At 42.0% G+C, this 20,825-nt stretch overlaps 6 protein-coding genes across 6 annotated transcripts; 3 read left to right on the forward strand and 3 right to left on the reverse strand.

The window, feature by feature from the left end:
* Nucleotides 1-719: 719 nt before the first annotated feature.
* On the forward strand, nt 720-2,639 carry DSM5745_07507 (flavin-containing monooxygenase; the record flags this gene model as incomplete). Its single annotated transcript, XM_026749523.1, has 1 exon — nt 720-2,639. One exon carries the CDS (start codon nt 720-722, stop codon nt 2,637-2,639), a length of 1,920 nt encoding a protein of 639 aa, XP_026601555.1.
* Nucleotides 2,640-2,982: 343 nt separating this feature from the next.
* Nucleotides 2,983-5,611, reverse strand: DSM5745_07508 (glycoside hydrolase family 88 protein; the record flags this gene model as incomplete). Its single annotated transcript, XM_026749524.1, has 3 exons — nt 2,983-3,616; nt 3,962-3,978; nt 4,133-5,611. 3 exons carry the CDS (start codon nt 5,609-5,611, stop codon nt 2,983-2,985), a joined length of 2,130 nt encoding a protein of 709 aa, XP_026601556.1.
* A 239-nt stretch (nt 5,612-5,850) lies between these two features.
* On the forward strand, nt 5,851-7,957 carry DSM5745_07509 (putative MFS transporter; the record flags this gene model as incomplete). The annotated part of the gene is made up of 11 exons (XM_026749525.1): nt 5,851-6,057; nt 6,107-6,209; nt 6,257-6,347; nt 6,395-6,422; nt 6,475-6,530; nt 6,581-6,678; nt 6,728-6,747; nt 6,799-7,283; nt 7,351-7,570; nt 7,642-7,881; nt 7,934-7,957. The coding sequence occupies 11 exons, from the start codon at nt 5,851-5,853 to the stop codon at nt 7,955-7,957; spliced, it is 1,572 nt and encodes a 523-aa protein (XP_026601557.1).
* A 349-nt stretch (nt 7,958-8,306) lies between these two features.
* On the reverse strand, nt 8,307-10,759 carry DSM5745_07510 (putative C6 transcription factor; the record flags this gene model as incomplete). Its single annotated transcript, XM_026749526.1, has 3 exons — nt 8,307-9,234; nt 9,305-9,894; nt 9,938-10,759. The coding sequence occupies 3 exons, from the start codon at nt 10,757-10,759 to the stop codon at nt 8,307-8,309; spliced, it is 2,340 nt and encodes a 779-aa protein (XP_026601558.1).
* A 241-nt stretch (nt 10,760-11,000) lies between these two features.
* Nucleotides 11,001-12,185, reverse strand: DSM5745_07511 (uncharacterized protein; the record flags this gene model as incomplete). Its single annotated transcript, XM_026749527.1, has 1 exon — nt 11,001-12,185. The coding sequence occupies one exon, from the start codon at nt 12,183-12,185 to the stop codon at nt 11,001-11,003; it is 1,185 nt and encodes a 394-aa protein (XP_026601559.1).
* Nucleotides 12,186-12,836: 651 nt separating this feature from the next.
* DSM5745_07512 (YdcF family protein) lies at nt 12,837-13,667 on the forward strand (the record flags this gene model as incomplete). The annotated part of the gene is made up of 1 exon (XM_026749528.1): nt 12,837-13,667. The coding sequence occupies one exon, from the start codon at nt 12,837-12,839 to the stop codon at nt 13,665-13,667; it is 831 nt and encodes a 276-aa protein (XP_026601560.1).
* Nucleotides 13,668-20,825: the final 7,158 nt, after the last annotated feature.

Here is a 20,825-nt window from a genome sequence, read left to right on the forward strand (position 1 = left end):
TTTTGGAGGGGAAAGGAGCGACGAAAATCGGGAAGCCGCTTCGGCGTGCTTGGCTGTAGAATCTGGATAGGGAGATTATCTTTGAGATCAGGTATAGACATGATAGCGATCCTATGCACAGGGCGACTGATGGGGGTGTCATACTTGGGAGCATGGGCTTTGATTCTTGATTGTATGAGAGTGGTGACTGGGTCTGGTCATTTTGAGAAAGCGAGGAAGCCAGAGAGCCAGAAGTTACGGACTATGACTTTGGGTTTGGCAATGATATACAAAGGGGCAGGCCAATCATACTTTGAAGAATGGGTCTAGTTCACGCTAGCGGATACATGCCGACGCAATGTGATTGGCTTGTCACTAGTCTAGGTATTTACTTGCACCAACCCATGGGACCAACTGGGCAGATATAAGGCCACCCTTCTATTTGCAGTGCCTTATAAGACCCACGATCACGGGTCGGCTGTTCTGATAACATGCCGCCAACCAATAGGTATACTAGGACTGGCCCCTCTGTACTTCTCTCAGCACCGCCGACTAACAGCGCTAGCGGCCAATTCCCACTGCACCAATACAAGAAGCCTTACTGGATCAATCTATCCCTGGATACGTGATTGAAATAGCAGACATGCCCTGATCCATCTGCAGGCACAAATTCCATCACATCACTCATCGTCAAGAAAACACGCCCACACTTCCCACCAAAACCAGACAGCGCTAAGACCATGCCCGTCAACCAAAGCCCATCAAACGCAGTGAAACTCAACCCAGACTCGCTCGCCCAGATCGAGCACAGATACAAGAGCGAACGCAGTCAGCGCCTCCAACACCGCGGCCGAATCCCCTCCGTTGACCTCCTGACCAGCGAGCGATTCAGCACGCTCGCCCACGACCCCTGGGCCAACAACAGCGGCGAAAGCAACAGCGCCTCGTCCCCCCACCCGACATCCACACGGGTCCTGATCGTCGGGGCAGGGTTCGGCGGGCTGCTGTTCGCGGTCCGGCTGCTTGAATCGCAGGCATATGCAGCGCGGGACATCACCATCATGGACACGGCGGGCGGGTTCGGTGGCACATGGTACTGGAACCGGTACCCGGGGATCATGTGCGATGTGGAGAGCTACATCTACATGCCGCTGCTAGAGGAAACGGGGTACGTGCCGGCGATGAAGTACGCCTCTGGCACTGAGCTGCGGAGGTATGCAGAGGCTATTGCGGAGAAATGGGGTCTCGCGCGATGTGCATTGTTCCGGACCACGCTGCGCAGTTTGCAGTGGGATGAAGGCGACAGGGGCTGGATTGCGCGGGCGGTACGGGAAGGCGCGCAGGACGGTCTGTCATCTAATATCACTTTGAATGCTGATATGGTGGTTCTGGCCTCGGGGCCGTTCTCGGGACCGCAGATCCCAGACTTCCCGGGTATAGAACGCTACCGGGGCGACTTGATTCATGCATCGCGCTGGGACTATGGAACCACCGGGGGATCGGCGGAGAGTCCGGCGATGCACAAGTTAAAGGGGAAGACCGTTGGCGTGATTGGGACTGGCGCAACTGCTGTCCAGGCGATCCCGCACCTTGCGGCATGGGCAAAAGAGCTTATCGTCTTCCAGCGCACGCCTTCAGCCGTCGACTGGAGGCACAACCAGCGTACCGACGCTGAGTCCTGGAAGCAGATATCGGCAAAGCCCGGATGGCAGAGACGGCGCATGGAGAACTTCAACTCCTTCACCTGCAACGAGAACCCACTGCCGGCTGAGGATCTTGTAGGCGACGCATGGACCACCATGCCATCGTTCAGCGTGCTGGTCGGCGGGCCGGGGAACCTGGAAAAAGACTATCTGAGAAGAGTCTCCATGACAGATCATGAACGGCAAGCTCGAATCCGCAATCGAGTGTCCCAACTCGTTTCAAACAGCGAAACCGCAGACCTTCTCCAGCCCTGGTACCGGGGTTGGTGCAAGCGCCCCTGCTTCCATGACGACTACCTCCCCACATTCAACCGAGAGAACGTGCAGCTGGTGGATCTACGCGACCGAGAAATCACCGGTTTCACGGCGCACGGCGTCCTGGTGGAGCAGAGACAGTACGCAGTGGACGTAGCGATCCTCAGCACGGGCCAGACGTACTGCGGCGCCGCCAGCCCAGCCGAAAAGGCCAAGATCAGCGTCCGCGGCCGAGGCGGGAAATCCATGGCGCAGAAATGGGCTACCAACCCGGCGACCCTGCACGGCGTTGTTTCGGCGGACTTCCCCAACCTCTGGTACCCGGGCCCCCATCAGATCGGGGTCTGCGCGAACCAGATGTATGTTCTGGACCAGCTGTCTAGACATGTGGCGTATATCATCTCAACGGCCTTGCGGCAGGCGGGACCGGGGAGTAAGGTCGTCATTGAGCCCACGGAGGAGGCGGAGGGACGCTGGGCGGAAGAGATTGTTCGCCGGGCGGGAGCCATGGCGGGTGTTGCCGGCTGTACGCCGGGCTATTACAACAATGATGGGGAGATTGATCGGCCAAAGGACATGGAGGAGCTCATGAGGGCGGCGAGGCTGGCCCCTTGGGGGGAAGGTATTGCTGGGTATGTAAACGTGCTCGAGGAATGGAGAGCTGGCAACGATTTGGAGGGGCTTGACATACAGTATTATTAACGTTGTTCAATCTAAATCTCCAAGGTATGTAAACTCATCTTTGTCTGTTCTGAAACTGTACTATATAATATAAGAGTCAATTTGCTTTTCTGGGATAGGGGCCGATGAGCTAGTTCCATGGTCGATGTTTGACCAACGAATGAGACAAATGAACTCGGGAAGATCGAAGACTAAATCAATTAAACCATTGAGCCGCTTACAGACCGGACAATTGGATGTATACGTAGTATACGGCTCGCCCTGCTATAGCCTATAGCCCTTGTCCAGTAGCTCAGTTCGCTATACTACCTAAGCATAGCCTTAATTATGGCCTAGCAAGAATAACTGCCCTTACATGCTGCGCCTAAAACCGCCCTGCATTATCCCCAATCGACCAAACCGGCCCAGCAAGGCCATGCCTCCCAAACATCTCCACCGCATCATGCACCGACCACTTCGTCCAGTCCTCATCAGCATGGCGCCCATACCACTCCTTCGCAAATCCCCAAACCTGCCCAATGGGCCGCGCATCCCCCTTAGCGATCCCCCGGGTGACACACCACTCGTCCACCTCCGCTTCATCGCGAAACAGCAGCATAACCGAGCAGGTGTAGATGACGTTGTCCCAGGCATTGCGCATGGGGATCGGAAAATGTACAACGTAGTCTTTGGCGCTGTCTAGCAGCTCCCCGTTCTGCACGGTGATGGTCACCTCGTCGCCGAGGGCCCCGAGCCTCGTTGTTAGAGTCGCGGTGTGGTCGGAGCCAGAGCCGGAGCCAGAGCCAGAGCCAGAGCCAGCTGCAGCCGTAGCGAGGTGCATAACCCCCAGCGAGCACCACGCGCAGTTGCCCCACCATTTTCGCTCGCCGCAGGACACGATGCAGGTTGTGGGCGCTGCGGAGAACGGGTGCGCGACCCAGATCTCGTCGGAGTGCGGGTGGAGCACGACGCCGTGGTAGTCTGCTAGGCCTTGAAGGGCGGTCCGCGCTGTTGTCTCGCTGCATTAGAAGCGAGTAGCGAGCTCGCTTATTGTTGGGGCGCGTTGGGTTGTGAGGAAGGAGGAGATGATGGCGTGGTGGAGGGTTGAGTTGTTCATGGTGGCTGGTGATGGAATAGCTTGTTCCAGGTTTATGTCGCAAGGGGTGTTATTTTAGGATGGAGTGTTTTGTGTGCGAGAAGGCGTAGGAGAGTACTGGGGTGGTTGTCCTTATGTAGTACTATGGGATGTGCAAGTGGTGAGTTGAATTACGGTAGTAGAGGTGGAGAGTGTCAATGAAGGGCGTGAAAAAAACTATTCTTAGTGGGAGAAAGAAAGTCCGCAAACCTTTTTTATGCTTATCCACTTTAATTGTAGAGGTATCTGCATAATACCTAGCAAGCATTGGCAAACAGAAGGTGGAGAAACCAGGACAAAAACCATTCACTCCAGCGTTTTGTTTGACTTGGTGAAGACTTCTAGATTACAAAGGATGACAGACCATATAGAATTATTCTGTAGTATATTACGAACTAACCCTAGGCTCTCCAGCTGTAAAGATAAGCCCCAACTCCAACAACATATTCCCCAGCAACAAAAAATAATAATCCGCATAAACAAGCCCATGATCCGCCCACCGCCTCGACGCAGACTCATAATTGCATACTGTGGCCGCGTCAAGGATCGTCTCGGGGCAGTGCAGATTCGACCCATTCCCGTTCTCATTACAGCCGTTAACAGCCTCATTCGGTGAGACGGTCAGGGTACCGGGTTGTTTGACGCGCTCTTCACCAGAGACGGTGGGAAGAGCAGCCGCTGACGAGTCGACGCCGAATTTCAGTGGCGATGGGGTCATAAATTTGGCAACTGTGCCTTCGAGAATGCGGAGGGCGGAGGTGAGGTAATGCTGAGCAGCGCTCAGATCACTCTCTTTGAGGGCCTTATGCAGCAGGACTAAGGCGCAGCACGCTATCATTCCAGCAGAGGTATCTCGCGGGCAAGACGCATTGACGGGGGCATCAAAGTCCCAGAACGGGACTGCATCCTCGGGTAAGTGTTCGATGAAGTAATCCGCTAGCTCTCTTGCAGTTTGTAGGAATGAGACGTCTCTCGTCCATTCATACGTCTGCATGAATCCCAGGATGCCCCAGCTCTGGCCGCGGCTCCAGCAGCTCTCGTTGCTGTAGCCCTGATGCGTAAATTTGGACTTAGGACTTCCATCAGCGTCATAGTTCACGACGTGGACGGTGCTCTTGTCTGGCCGGATATGATGCTCCTGTGTCTTCCGGGCATGCGCAACGGCGATCTCATATAAATTTGTATCGCCCGTCTCCCGCGCAACCCAGAAAAGTAAATCCAGATTTAACATGTTATCGATGATGACTAGAAAGTCCTGTGCTGGATCTGTGAATGAATACTTCATCGTATGACACACATCCCAAGACCGAAGCGACTGCACCCGGTGATCGAAGCGAGTTGCAAGTGAGTGTGCCGCAAGGACAATACTGCTGTAAGCTTGTGGATCACGATGTAACTCCCATGCTTTGATAGCCCAAGGCGCAATCATGAAGCCTAAATCGTGGGTGTCGCGCCTTGCGGCGTTCTGGTGCAGGCTTGCGCTCCACCATTGGCATAGGTGCTGGAGGTGAAGACGATGCGGGAGGGGCGTCTCATTGCGACAGCTGTAGAAGTCAGGATACTTGACCTGTCGCTCGAGAAGAAGGTATAGCGATCCTGGAAAGAAACCGGATGTCCAGAAGTCGAGGGAGCGGTAGACGTAGGTCTTGTTGCGGTCTGTGTATTCGGGGTATAGCACCGGTGGAGAAACGGCGTTTAGGGCTTTTTGCGCGACGAGCCAGATTTTGAGGATTGCAGACTCCGAGTAGAGGGCCTCAACTATGGAATCAGGGATGGTTTGACTCCGGCTAGTAGTTTTTGTGTTTTTTGATGTCGTTTGCGGGCTCCTCGTGTCAAGCTCTTCGAGTGACTGTTTGGGAGACAGTGCGCTTGGAGGCATGGCGATGGCAGGGAGAGACTGTCAGCGACTAAAGGCGTCAAGCTGATGGGTTGAGGATGTAGTCAGGATTGGTGTCCAGCCTTGTTATAGCGCCGCCGGCGCAATCGCCGGAGCTGAGGCCGACGATCGGACGAGTCCCGGAGACCCTCCGGCCTGCATTGCCAAACGGGGTTGTGATAAAACCGTTGGCTTGGCCCCCAGATTCACCCCAGAAACCATCAATCTCACCAAAAGCCAAAATGGCTGATACTGTTGACACCCACAAGGCCGCTGGCTCCGCCCACGACGAGCACGCCGATCCCGTCCCTGAAAAGGGCCTCGGACATGTTGCTGCTGATGACGAAACTGCGGCGTACACCACCGGGGCCCCTGCCAGTATTGACAAGGCGACGAACCGCCGGCTCTTCTGGCAGATCAACCGGCGTATTCTCGTGGGTATGCTTGGGGTAAGTGACATGTCCCGAACCCCTCACTGGCTGGTTCTAATGTTCTCAGACGTACTTTTGCCAGTCGCTGGACAAAGGCACCCTGGGATTCAGTTCGATCATGGGGATCCAGGAGGATGCCGGACTCGATGGGGATAAATACAACTGGCTGGGTAAGTTTCTCCCCTGCGGCGCAATGAAGGGGTCGCTGACTCCTCAGGGACGATTCTGTATCTTGGGATCTTGGTGGGAGAATATCCGACCAACTTCCTGCTTCAGAAGCTTCCTATTGCAAAGTATCTGGCTGGAAAGTGCGTGTCCTGCTCAGAGATTGAACTGAACTGATCCTTGTTCAAAGTGTGTTTCTCTGGGGGGTAGTGATCATGGTATGCGTCTACCCCCACATGCAGTTCCAGGCATCGTCCTAATATCGCCCAGTGCAGCGCAGCTGCTACCAACTTTCCCGGTCTCATGGCCGTTCGATTTCTGCTGGGGTAGGCAATACCCATCGGCTCTGTTAGTTCTCGTATTGACCACGAGCTAGTGTCTTTGAATCCTGTGTCCAACCGACCTTCATCATCATGACAGCCATGTGGTTCACCCGAGAGGAACAGACCGTCCTAACGAGTCTATGGTACTCAAGTATGCCCCTCCTAGTCAACGCAACGAGAGCATGCACTAACAACTACAGTGACTGGTGTCCAGCTAATGGTACCCTCTTCCCCTTGCATCCCTCCAGCCTGCTAACAATGCATCGAACAGATCGGCGGTATCCTAGCCTGGGGTACAAGTCACTATATCGGCCACGCCATCCGTTCCTGGCAGCTCCTCTTCCTCGTTCTCGGCGCGGCAACCTGCACCTGGGGCGTTTTCCTAGGCTGGTATATCCCCGATAGTCCGATGAAGGCGAAATGCTTCAGCGAAGAGGACAAGCGGCTAATGGTCGAGCGCGTACGTGCCAACGACACGGGAATCCAGAATAAAACCTTCAAGAAATACCAGATGCTTGAGGCTCTCATGGATCCGATCGTCTGGCTGTATGTCCTTCTCCAGCTGAGCAGCACGCTGATTATTGGCGGGCTGGGCGTGTTCTCGAACATCATCATCAAAAGCTTCGGATTCACGACGCTGCAGACGCAGCTGCTGAATATCGCGCAGGGAGGCGTGACAATTGCTGTTATGGTCGGCGGTGCGGCATTGGCGACCTGGAGTCGGCGGACCGTCGTGATAATGCATCTGTGGACCTTGTCAGTTCTTTCTGATTCCATTTCTTCCTCTCGCACTGTCTTAAGTTGTCTCTCTGACGTATTATAGCCCGGCCATAGCCGGCACAGCGGTGATCTACTCCATCTCACCTTCGCCAGCAACGCGCGTAGGCCTCCTGGTTGCGTTCTACTGCACCCAATTTGTCCTAGCCGAAGGCAACCTTCTCTTTTCGCTCATATCGCGCAACGTCGCCGGCCAGACCAAGAAGTCGACAGTGCTAGCTATGACCTTCATCGCATGGGCTGCTGGTAACGCTACCGCTCCTCAGGTACGTACTTTGCCCCTGTGTGGCAATCCATCCATGCGGCATATTGACCATGAACTGGTGGGATCGGATAGATCTTTCAATCTACAGATGCCCCGCGATATGCGAAAGGGTTCACGGCGCATTTCTGTCTGTATGGGCTCTTTAATGTTCTCCTTTTTGCGTTGAGAATGATGTACATCTGGCGAAACCGAGAGAAGACTGGCGCCTCTACCCCCGAGCTGGCCTCAGGCTTGGAGAGCCAGGTGAACCAGACTCGTGTCCACGCGAATGCATTCTTGGACCTGACCGACCGTGAGAATGATGAACTCAAGGTACGTTGTTTTTTGTTTTTTCAACTCAACTCGTTGCAATTTCCCTTACCAGCCCTCCGGCATGGAAGTACAATGAAAAGGGTCGTAAGCTGATTGAGTTGATTCGACGGTCAACAGTATGTGTACTAGTCAAGGTCGGTATTTCACCTTGATAGCGAGGCAGGCCTGTTATCCGGCTTTGCCTTCATCTCGGCAGTTGAGAGGCGGCAACAACTGGAGCTTAGGAACCAGTAAGAGAAGTATGGCACTGCCTTGGGGGGTCCTTATGTATTGCTTTGCGCAGTCGTAGCGCCGAATGATGGCTAGCCAGAGCAGATAGTAATGCAGTTTAGCGTTGTCCTCCTTGCATCATAGCAGTAAACACTGCCAACAAAGGTAAACCACTTGGCCCAGTGTTGACGTCGATTCGCTGCGAACATTGTGATCTAACGACTGACACCGTTATAGAACGGCGCATCGGCCATCCCACCCCACCCGTACCCTTCCTGACTCCGCATTCCCGCTTCAAAGCCCAAATCAAACGAGCCCGCCCCCGCATTTATATCAGAGAACGAAGCGGAGCCCTGCTGAAACGACAAAGGAAGGGGTGGGAACGCTAGCGTCAACGATGGGTCCGATGTCAGAGCTGGGTCGAAGTTTGCTAGGTCAATTTGGTGACTAGGATTTGCTGCGACAGGCGACTCTACTGTCCCAGGTCCACAAGGCTCTTGTACCTGCGCTTGTTGATATTCTAGTACTTGTCCTCGGCTTGGTGCGTCCACGCTCTGGTTGGAAGGGACAACAACATCTTCCGCTTCGCAGTATACAGTCTGCCGGATATCAAGACTCAGAGGTTTTGGGATGGGGCGAACGTTAGCGCTATCATCAAGGCCACGCGCTTGGACGAGTCGTTTGGCAAAAACAGATGCCAGGTTCTCTTTCTCGGTCCCGTTGGCTTGACGCGGCCCAGCCCATCGCCCTGATATCTCAAACAGACTAGCGATCAACGTATCCAAAGTCCCATTGATGCGGTTCGCGTTAGAATAAATCTTCGAGTGCGTGAGAAGCATGCGTCCCGCGATGAACAGACAAAACGAAAATTGCGGGTTCGTCAGCATGCGTGAATATAACAGGAACTGGTGACCGAGGGTCATAATCTCCGTCGCAGCCTCGACACACGTTTCAGCAGAAGAGGAAGAAGGTAGTTTCACCGGGGAAGATTTCCAGTGATGTGGTGGGTACGCTATTGCCTGATGGAGAAGGATGACGGCGGTGTTGTGGGTAATGTGAGCGAGTGTTAGGTTTGAGTCCATGATGCCGTCGGCATTGAGAGTTGAGGCCTCGCGCCATTTTGGTGGTAGGAAGAGTTTCCATCTGTTTTGTTCTCTTATTAGTAGCCTCGCAAATGTTTATTGGGCTTGAAAGGGACAACGGATAGACGCACTGGACAAGACGCAGGTCTAATTCCTTGAACCGCATTAACCAGTGTTGTGCCTCGTCCGCGTTCTGCACGTTCAGAGGCTGGTGCACAAAGAAACTCGATACGAGAGCGAGCGATTCGGTAGCTTCGATGCAATATGCAAAGCCACCGATGCAGTCTTGTTCGGTGGGGTCTGTCGAGAGCGGGCTGTTGACATTAACCAGTAAAGAGCCCGGCCGATGTTGTCCAGGTCCCGTCTCTTTTGTATCGGAAATGCCAAAGTAGGGCGCCCTGGCTTCCTCTTCGCGGTGCCAGAGTGCTCCCTCGCAGGGTAATCGACGCTTGACATCTGCACTAGTGAGGCTAACGTTCCATCCGGTGGAAACGCTGCAGAAGCGGTCCATCAGAAAGACAGTCCAGAATACCCGCCGCCGCTCCTCGGCTTCCCTCCAGCAGGTCGACGGCTTGAGGAACGCCATGCGTCGGATCAGAGTCTCACCCGGCTGGTTTCGTCTATAAAGATCGTCCTCTTCGACACTGAGCTGGAGCTGTTCCACGGTCCGAGCCATGCTGCCCACGACGGACCAGGATGAAGGTCCCCGGCCGCGAGCAATCTGACAATCAGCAGGTTGGCTAGATATGGCAAGAGGTACATACTGTATCGAATGCGATAATCACCAACGCCTGCAGGTTTTGGACTGAGAAGGATTCCATGCTACAGAGAAGAACTTTCTGGCGACAGCTCTCGGCGATGCGTGTTTTTTTGTCCTCGTCCGCTAACCGGTGGTCATCCACAAACCAAATGCACACTGCTATTATGGCGTAGATTATATACTTCGACTTCGTTCGTCCGGCAGCGGATTCTATGTTCTTGCAGAACCGGCTAACATGCAGAATCGGGATCCAATGATGAATATTGTCGAAATAGAAATCAACGAAAAGACCCAGGAGGTCAGAGTCAATAATGTCCGCTGCACTTATGGTATGTTTCTCTGGATCCGGCGAGGGGCCTAGCGAGACCTCCGTCCGCTGTCTCTTGGGGCGGGGCCCGTCTGAAGCACCAACAGAGTTCTTATGCGATGCAGCGACTTCAAGGAGTGAAATCTTTAGTTTCTCCCGACTGTCCTGAATACCATCCGCGCTCGTGCTTTCTCCATCCAGCTGTCGGTCATCCGTAGGCAAACCAGGAAACTGCGAGCCCGGGTGCAGCGTCTCCCACATCTGCTTCCAGAGAATCTCCTGGCCAAGAAACATGTTCTCGAGCGTCTCGATCCGGCGCGACAAACTGTCCACAACACCGGCTCGCATGCCAGGCTTCAACCTGCGGTCGTCGTAAATACAGGCCACGTCGAATCTAACGCACTGCGAGCACGGCTGCTCGCGACTGCAACGGGCCTTTTTGCGGCGGCAGGATTGGCAAGCGGGGATGTCTTCGTCTGACTTGTGGGTGTCGGATTGATCATGGTGTTTGGGGCCCATTTTGAAATGGAACTGATGGATACTTGCAAAACAAACAGAGTCAAAATCAAGATCAGGATGCAGAATCTGGGGATATCCCCACGGAGAAATGGTGCCACTCCCCCGCATTCAGGAATCAGTGTTGAGTGTTGACAGTGACACGCGGCCGGAGGAATCGCCGGACCGACTCCGACGCGTCTACCGTACCCAACCTTACAGTCCAGAATGTCTCTGAACACTTCCAACTACTAGATCGTTCTTGCTAATACGCCCAGATCAGATCACCCCAGCTCGGATGGTCATTCGACGTGACAGCCCCTTCAAAGCCTTCCTCGTCCTTTGCCTTCGCCGTCCACGGAGCTTCCTTCCCTCGCTTCTTCACATACTGATAGTACAGCACATCCCATATCGGATTCGCATTTGTGACTCCTCTCTTCTCCTCCGAGATCTTATCCCATGGCCCATTTACAAGCACCGCCTCGCACCTGCACCAACTCGGATCATACGACACACTCTCGTTCAAGTTATACTTAGCCGCATATTCCGCCCCTTTCAAAAGCAAATCATCACCAAGCTCATAGAGGTCAATGCCCTGGCTCTGTCCAACTCTTGCAGCATATGCCGCCCATCCGATTCCTGACATCGCATGGCCCTGGTCTCTTCCGGCCTCCCCACTTTGCCCGGTTTGCGGCTCATACGTCGCAAACAGCCCGGCGCAGTTATCTTGGATGTATGCATCGACTGCATAATTCCACAACTGCACGTCGTCCAGATACACCGCGAAACTCATCAGTGCCTTGGTACTCGCCATCCCATAGTTCGCCTGTCCGATTGGTATGGACTGTCGCGAAAACAGCCAGTAGAGCTGGATACTGAACCCGCTGCCACCCTGCCACTTGGCGCCAGCCTCCGTCCAGTTACCCTCCCAACGCATGATTTCAGCCGCGTTCACGAACAGATCCCCGTCCAGTCCGATCATCAGAGAGCGATCTGTACCGACGATGTTGGTGAGTGTTGATCCCCACCCATCCAGGATTGTCGTACTCCTTTCCCAATGCGCTTGATCCCGTGTGATATACCACATCCAGGCGTTCTGCCACGCAGCGCGCGCATCATGCGCGAAGGAACTGTAATTCAATACCGCACCACGGCTGAGCACCGGGTATGGACCTTCCATCGTATAGTTTGCTTGCGAGTAGGAATCGGCGGCGAAGCGCGCGTAAGCGGAAAACCAGGGTTCTTTTCCGGCTCGCACATTGTCACGTACGCGCTCGAGGTCATCGTGCGTGTGCCATATCCCTGGATGTTGGAACTCGCCAGGCTTCGTTTTGAAGTACTTGGACGCGTCGACCTGTGCTATGCTCGCGACGCGCGGGATTGGGGGGGTTATTCCTGGGATATCGGAAACCGTTGCAGCTGCTTGGAGAGACAAAAATGCCCAAGACATTACTCGAAGGAGTACTTCCTAGGGCTCGTTAGTGACGGGATCTACAGTCAATGGTGGGGCTTGCCTTTCGCATTGTTGCGGCTTTTGAGGCTATAATTGTCAGATGTCAGCGCGACAGTCTCATCCTTGCGGGAGAAGCGCAATTTATCCCCAGCCCAATTGCCATTCCCAGCTCCCACGATAGGAAATCTGCAGGTGGATACCGAGGTTCTGCAACATTCTCCGGAGATGATCCTCTCGCGCCGGGCCATATCTCGGGCGCTCTCCGATGATCCTAGCCATCTCATCGCAGCGCCGCTGTAACTGGCCAGGATGACTGTGCCCGATTATTTTGCAGAGCGTGCAGAATAGAAGGTGTTCGCCATTTGCCGTTCTATTTATTTAATTCCGCGATAGCAGAAGGATCTGGGACCTGGCTAGAGGGAACAGGAGCTTGGTGAAGAAAGTTGGCTGAAGCTAATGGACCAATGGTAGGGGTCCGTACTGATCCACTAGGTAAGAGACCTCTGGCCAATCAGCGAGCACGTAACATTCTCGCGGGGAAGAGCGCCGGGCCACTCTGTCAAAGCTAAACAAGCGTGGAAGACAGCATACAACCTGCAAAAACATATTCCAGCAAATCAAAGCACACTTTACATCTCACCCAAAACAATGGCCATCACAAACCCCCAAACAATCACCGACATAAACCTTGTGGCGGGATACCTCGCCAACCAACAAATCCACCTTCATGATCTCCCCTCATCCACACCAGTCGACTGCATCGTCCTCTGCGCCTCCATGATCCTCCACCAAGCCGAGTCCCTCTTCCACACCCTCCAAACCCAACCACCTCTAACAAAGACCCTCGTCCTCTGCGGCGGCATCGGCCATTCCACGCAATCCCTTTACGAGGCCGTCGCACAGCATCCGCGCTTCTCGGTCTTAAGCAGTGAGATCAAGGGTCTCCCTGAAGCTCGCGTCCTCGAAAAGATCCTAGATCGCTTCTTCGATCGAGGCGCTATCACCCAAGACGGGCGCTACAGGATCCTCGTGGAAGATCAATCGACGAACTGCGGACAGAATGCGGCTTTTACGCGACTGGTGCTTGAGGACATGGGAATCCATCCGCAGACATGCGTGGTGATCCAGGATCCAACGATGATGCTGCGCACGAAGGTATCGTTTCAGAAGGTCTACGAGGATACAACTTCGCCTCCGTCGTTCGTCAGTTGTCCGGTCCTTGCCCCGCGGATGAGCTTGTCAAAAGCTGGAGGGGAGGCGGTGCTTTGTGCGGACTGTGAATCCCAACCTCGGGAGGAAGTGGCACTTTGGCCGACGGACCGCTTCCTCAGTTTGGTCATGGGGGAGATCCCGAGGCTCGAGGATGATGAGGGGGGGTATGGGCCGCGAGGACGGGGGTTTATACCCCATGTGGATGTTCCTGTGGAGGTTGAAGAGGCGTGGACAAGGCTGCGTGCGGATTTTGATTTACGCAGATAAGAGCAGGCAAAGGGAGTAAAAAAAATATAACTAACTTTTGGTAAATGTCAATTCATGCACTTCAGGGACAGTAGTTTCTGCTGGAAGTGGGTGCCTGAGGCCGCCGGCGGCCTTAGGCCTCCGGTGGAGGAAGGTTCTTCCGGCCTAAATGGCCACCTGTAAAACTTTTTATCTATAAGGTCCTTGGCCTTAGGGATTTGTAAATAGTGTGATAAGGTATAATATACCTAAAAAAAGGTTTATAAATAATAATTTTAAAAAAAAGTAAAAATATTAAGATTAATATTAAGGTTTAAATCTCTAGCCTCGCGGAGGCTAAATATTCTTAGTATATATTAAGTTAGTACTTAAAAATTAACTTAGTTATTTATAAGTAAAGTTATTTATAAATATTTTTAAGTTTTATTAAAGGCTATATATAATATAATAAGCCCTATAATTACCCCCCCCCCTTTTATAGCCTTGGTTTTTTAAAGCCTTATAAATAAATAAATAAATATATATATATAATTTATAAAACACTTTTAAAAAACCCCTGCCGGTATATAAAAAACCTTTATAAAAAAAAATTATTATATATAATAAAAAAAGGTATATTTTATTTATATTTTTTTTTACATAGCTAACTTTACTAGCACCTTTTCTTAAATATATTAAGCTTTATTTCGCGGAACCATTTTTTAATAGTATTAAAATCTTATATTAAATATAAGCATACTTATAAATATTATTAATTTTTTATAAATATATTTATTTAAAGCTTATAACTATTTTAATAACCTAGGCTTATATAAAAGCACTAGCTATATTTTATTTTTTTAATTAAACTTTACCTTATTTATTTTTTTATAATTTTTATAAAAAAGTTAATATTTATAATATTCTTGCCTTCTTGCAGGTTATAATTACCTTTAATATTTATAAAATATTGTTATTTTATACTTTTTTTTTTAAATAAGCTTAATATTAAAGCTCTTGTTTAATTTTTTTTTATAACTTTTTTTATAAATAAGCTACTTACTTTTTATAAGTATATTTTTTTATTAGCTTTTTTTATTTTTTTTATTATATAAATATATTTTATAAGCCTTTTTTTTTACTAACTTATTAATTTAAATAGCTTGCAAGATCTTCCCATGCCTTAAGTAATATAATACTTACTTATATACTTTAAATTTCCTGCCTTTACTTATTTTTTACTAAGTATTTTATATTTTTTACATATTTTTTTATGCTAGTATTTATTTATTTAACTATTATACTTTATAAAAAAGTCTTGCAAACTTTTAAGCTTTAAAAAATATATTTTATAAGCTTTAAATTTTTATAAAAATAAAGTTTTACCTTTATTTTTTTACAAGCCCTTATTTTTATTTACTTACAAGCTTTTACTTTTACCTACTTATAAGCTTTTAATTTTATTTATTTATAAGCCCCTAACTCTGCTCCCAAGCTCTTAACTTTATTTTATAAAATTTTAACTTTATTTTTATAAATTTTATTTTGCAAGCATAGCTAACTTGCGTATAATTAATTAAAAATAAGTGTTATTACCACTATGGTGTTGCAACTGCGCAGTGTTATAATAACGCAATCCGGCGGCCTGAGGCCACTTAATAAAGGAACTTTAGCGCTAATCTAACCACGCGCCAAGGCGGTGGTTAATTATATAATATATAAAATACTAAGTTTAACTTAAAACTTTAACTTAAAAAATTAGTAATTAATTCCTACTATAAATATATAATACTTTTTTATTATAATAATTTATATTTTTTTAAGCTTAGTATAGTATATAAAAACGCCTTATAATTTTAATTACTCTTTTTTTTAAAAAAAAACTTATTTTATATAATAGTTAAGTAATAAACTTAATTCTAGGGGCTAGTAAATAAAGCTTTAGAAAAGTAATTATAAACCCTAACTTAATAACTAATTAATATACCTAAAAAAAATTTATAAACTTTTAATTAAAAAAACCTTAGGGCACCCCTATAAATAAAAACTAAATTATATAAAAAATATTAAAACACAAAGTACCTGCTTAAAAATATAAAAATAAAAGTAATAAAAAAATTACTAAAAAACTATAGGTAATACTAAATATAATTTTAGTAAAAAAAAAGGAATTACAGGAACAAGAATATTATAAAAAAAAATATTAATAAATCCATGCCTAAATTAAAAAGGCATGCTAGTAAATTATAATAGCTAAAGCTAATTAATAAATATATAATACCCTTATTTAATTTATTAAGTAATTAATAATTTTTTATTAAATAAACTTTAACACCCTTGCAAACCTTAAAAAAATTATTATAAAATTAATTATAGTAATAACTACACACCCTAAAAAAAATCTTTTTAAAAAAACTATTATCCGTAAAATTATACCAAGTAAATAATATTAAAAAATTTAATAATTAAAAATTAAATATAAAAATATACTTTAAAACCTTTTTAACCTATTATCCTAATAATAATTATAAAATATCTTGGTTTATTAAATTCCTAGCAAAAAACTATTAATATAAATAATTTAATATTTATAAGGTAAAACCTATATTTACTTAAAAAAAATTCCTTAATCCACTAGTTAAAATAATTAATAATAAAACTATGCTTGTTAATAATTTACTTATTAAATAAAGTAATATAAAATAGTAACTATAGTAAATTATTAGGTAATTTATATAATTACTAAATTAAATTAAAAAATACTTATCTTATAAATATAAAAATAACCAGCGCAAAGGGCACCTATATTAAAAAATTTTAAAAAATATATAAAAAAATCCCTTATTTACAAGCACTAAGAACTAAAATATTATAAAAATTATATATTATATTTAACTAGTATTAAAAATAACATGCCTAAATAAAAAAAGACTATTATAAAAAAAAATAAAAATTCCTAAACTAAACACATACTAGGTTATTAATAATAAAAGTTAAAGCGCTATTTACTTTTAAAAAAGGTATAAAAGTAAATACTAGCATAAAATAACCTAGTAATTTAAGTAATTACTTATTTATAAAAAAGCTATACCTAGGCAAATACCTAAATTATAATTATATTAAGTACTTTAAATAATATTATTAGTTACTAGGCAAAGGTTAAAAAAAAGCATTTTTATAGTAGTAACCCCCAAGTAAATCTAGTAATATAAAAAATATAAAACCTTAAAGCTTTATATAATATAAGCTTTAAAAATTTATATAAAAAAAAAAGTGCGCCACGGGCCTAGGTAATTTAGGTAAAAATAAAAAAAAATAAAAAATAATAATATACAAGAGTTTTTATTAACTTTAAAATAAAAGTAAATTTTATAAACTAGTGCTAGGTAAAGTCTTACCTTATATAAAATAAAAAATTAACTTATAAAGTACATGTAATTAATAGCCATATAATAATATTTTATAAAAAATATATACTTATAGTTTATGCTAGAGATTTTACGTGTAATATATAATATTATTAGTAAAACTTTAAAGCTATTAATATTAATAATTATAATATAATTTTAAGGTTCCCGTGGCTTTTAACTATAATACTTATTTTAAACTAGTGTACTAGTAATTAAATATATAATTAAAAAGTAAAGTATAATTTTAAATACTTATAGTATATAATAATAATATAAAAATATACCATAAAAATTACTATAAAAGTTAAAATACTTTTAATATAAATTTTTAAGCAAGAAGATTATGTTATAATATACCTTAATAAAATAAAGGTTAAAAAAATCTTGCTACCTAAATAATACCATAAATATATAAATATATTTTTTAAAGTAAAAATAAATATTTTTATATTTTATTACTTATATAATTATATAATTAAGTTATAACCTAGTGCTAAGCCTTTAAGTAAGTATATTTATTTATTATTTTTAAAAAAGCTTAAGGTCCTACGCGAATATATTAAAAAAGCCTTAAAAAAAAATTAAATATATTTATTAAAAAGCCCTGCGGGAGCTCTAGTACTATTTATATTAAAAAAAAATAATAACCTATATTTTTATATTAATTACTAAGGCCTAAATATTATTATAATTAAAAATATATACCTTTTACTATTACTTAACATAACTCTTAATTATTTAAAAATAAAAAAAAATTTTATATAGCTTAATTTATATAATACATACCACAGGCTTTAAATTTATAAAAAAAATAAGTAAAAAATAGTGTTTAAAACACGCTTTAGGCTTTATAAATATTAAGTTATACTTTTTAAATTAGTAAATATACTAGTAATATTTTAATTTTATATAAACCACGCCCTAGCTAGGCTAATTAATATAATTTATATTACTTACTTAAATAATATTATTATTTTCTTAGAAAATAAGAAGAAGCATAAATAATATATATAAATAGTTTTTAAGAAACTGCGTGATTTTAAGCTATATATAAAAGTTAGTAAATACTTATTTTATATTAAAAAAAATTAACTTCTTGGGCTTTATTATAACCATTAATAAAATTAAAATAAAATTAAAAAAAGTTTAAACTATTATAAAGTGGCCAATGCTAAAAAATATAAAAAAAATAGTATTTTTTTTAGGATTTTATAACTTTTACTAAAAATTTATTAAAAATTATAGCTAAGTTATAGCAGCGCTATTTAACCTTATAAAAATTAATATAATTATAAAATACTTATTAAAAAAAAAGTATTAAAAATATTTAATATACTATGCCTTAGGTTTATAAAATAGCCCTTATTAAAATACTTTAATTTAAAATTATATATATAATTATAAACTAATGCCTTAAAGTATGCTATTACTAAAATACTATTTTAGCTAGTAAAAAATATATAATAACACCTAGTTACTTTTTAGTTTTATAAGTTAAAAAACACGAAAACCTATTATAAAACCTATAATTTTAAAATACTTATAATTATAAAATACTTTTAAGTTTAAAAATATTATTTTAAAGGTAATAAATTTCTTATTAAGGTACTTATAAATTATAATAATTTATAATAATTTATAATAACTAAAAACCTAACGCGAAGGCAAGTATAATAGGCTAAAAAATTTATAGCTTTTAACTTTATTATTAAGTATTATTTAGGGGCAAAAAACCCGGTAAATACCCTAAGTAAAAAAGTAAACTATATTCTTAAAAAAGGGAAGAAAAAAGCCGCAGGCAGGATAGTTTTTTATAAATTATAAAAGTAATTAAATAATTAAATATTATTATACCCTAAATTTAAGTTATAGATTAATATGCAAGCAGCTATGGTTAATAAAAACTAGCATGTAAATAAATTATAACTAAGTATTAAAAAATTATTATAAGTAGCCTAAAACTATAATAAAAAATCTAAAAAAAATAAAAAATAATCTTGCAAATCTAAAACATATAAAAAATTTTAAATATTAAAAAGTAGTAAATAATAGTTTATTATATTTTAAAAACTAAATTTATATACTAAAGTTAGTAGTATTATATAAAAAAATTATAAAAGTAAATTATAATAAACCCCAAGGCAAATATTAAGGTGTTAATATTATTATTATAAATATTTTATAAAGGTACTATTAGCTAGACATAACTAAATATATTAAAAAATATATTAAAAAATATAATAAATACTAATAAATTATAGTTTATAAATATAAGCTATATAAACTTTTAAAACTACTAAGTTTACTAAAAGCGCTTATAAAATAAATTAGCATGAATTTTATTACTAAATTATTACCTATAAAATATAATAAGCGTGTGTATAATATTATCCTAGTAATAATTAAAATATATATTAAATTTATATAGTATATCCCTTGCTTAAAAAGTATTAATATAAAATAACTTATAAATACCCTTATAAATAATATTTTTTGCTTTATTAATATACTAAAAAACATGGTTAATAATTATAAAAGTTTTTTTACTAGTATATTTTAGGCCACGCTAAGTTACTGCCTGGGTGTAAAATAAAAACTATTTACTATATATTACCCATAAATAAATAGCTAGACTAAAAGGTAAAATTAAGTTTTTAAGTACTATTTTTATGCTTATATTAACTAGTACTAAGATAATTAGCCACGCTGGATTAAAATAATATAATTTATAAATAATAATATATATAAATAATTTATAGGTTACATACCTATTAAGGCCCTTATAAACTTAAAAGTTATTATATATATTAATATTAAGGGACTTAAGCATGTATTAAATATTAAACTTTAAAAAGTTATAAAATTTAAAAAAATCCATGCAAAGCTAGAAAAGTAATTATAAAAATTAAAAAAGGTAATAGCCGTGTAGTATAACAAGAAGTATAAAAAAATAAGCTTTAAAGTTAATAATTATATTATACTTTATATAAAAAATATTAAGTTTATAAGGCTAAACTATAAATTAAGTAAGATATTTATTAGCCTATTTTTAATAATTATAAAATAAGAAAGGTAGTTATACAAGCTACTACTTTTACTAAATATACACTAGTTATATAATATTTTTTATATTATACTTTTAAAACCTTATTAAGGTAATTTATCCCAAGCGCTAAATATTAGTTTTATACTAGTAAATAACAAGAAAAAATACTTTATTAAAAAAATTCTTAATATTTATAAATATAAAAGTAAAGTATAATACCTTATAAAATAATAAGGTTAAAATAATATAAAAAATAATATATGGGAGCCAAAGGCCTATATAGCTAAAATTATAGTATTTAATAAGTTTAAGTAATCTTATAAAAATAAACTACAAAGGGTAAAAAAAAGGCGTACTTAAAAGTCTACTTTTTATAAGCTACAAGTAATAATAAAAAAAAAAAGCATGTTTTATTTTTACTAATTAGTGGCGCCCGCAGGGCCTTTAGCAAAAAAAAAAAGAAAAGAAAATAAAAAATAAAATAAAATAAAAAATAAAACTTAAACAAGTACTTAGGCAGCGCAGCGTGTAAAACCTTAAATACCTAATATAAAAATAATACCTAGCAGGGCATTAATACTAACCCCTAATATAAAAGCTAATTAAATAATAACCCTAAACAGCGCCGTAGCATAATAAATACTAAATTAAAAAAAATATAGATTTATAATAGGGTTAGTAATATAATATAAAATAAATTAAATATATAAATATATAGTTAGCGGCTAAAGCTATATTAATATA

Source organism: Aspergillus mulundensis (genome assembly GCF_003369625.1).
Source record: "Aspergillus mulundensis strain DSM 5745 chromosome Unknown scaffold_8, whole genome shotgun sequence".
NCBI classification, from domain to species: Eukaryota; Fungi; Ascomycota; class Eurotiomycetes; order Eurotiales; family Aspergillaceae; genus Aspergillus; species Aspergillus mulundensis.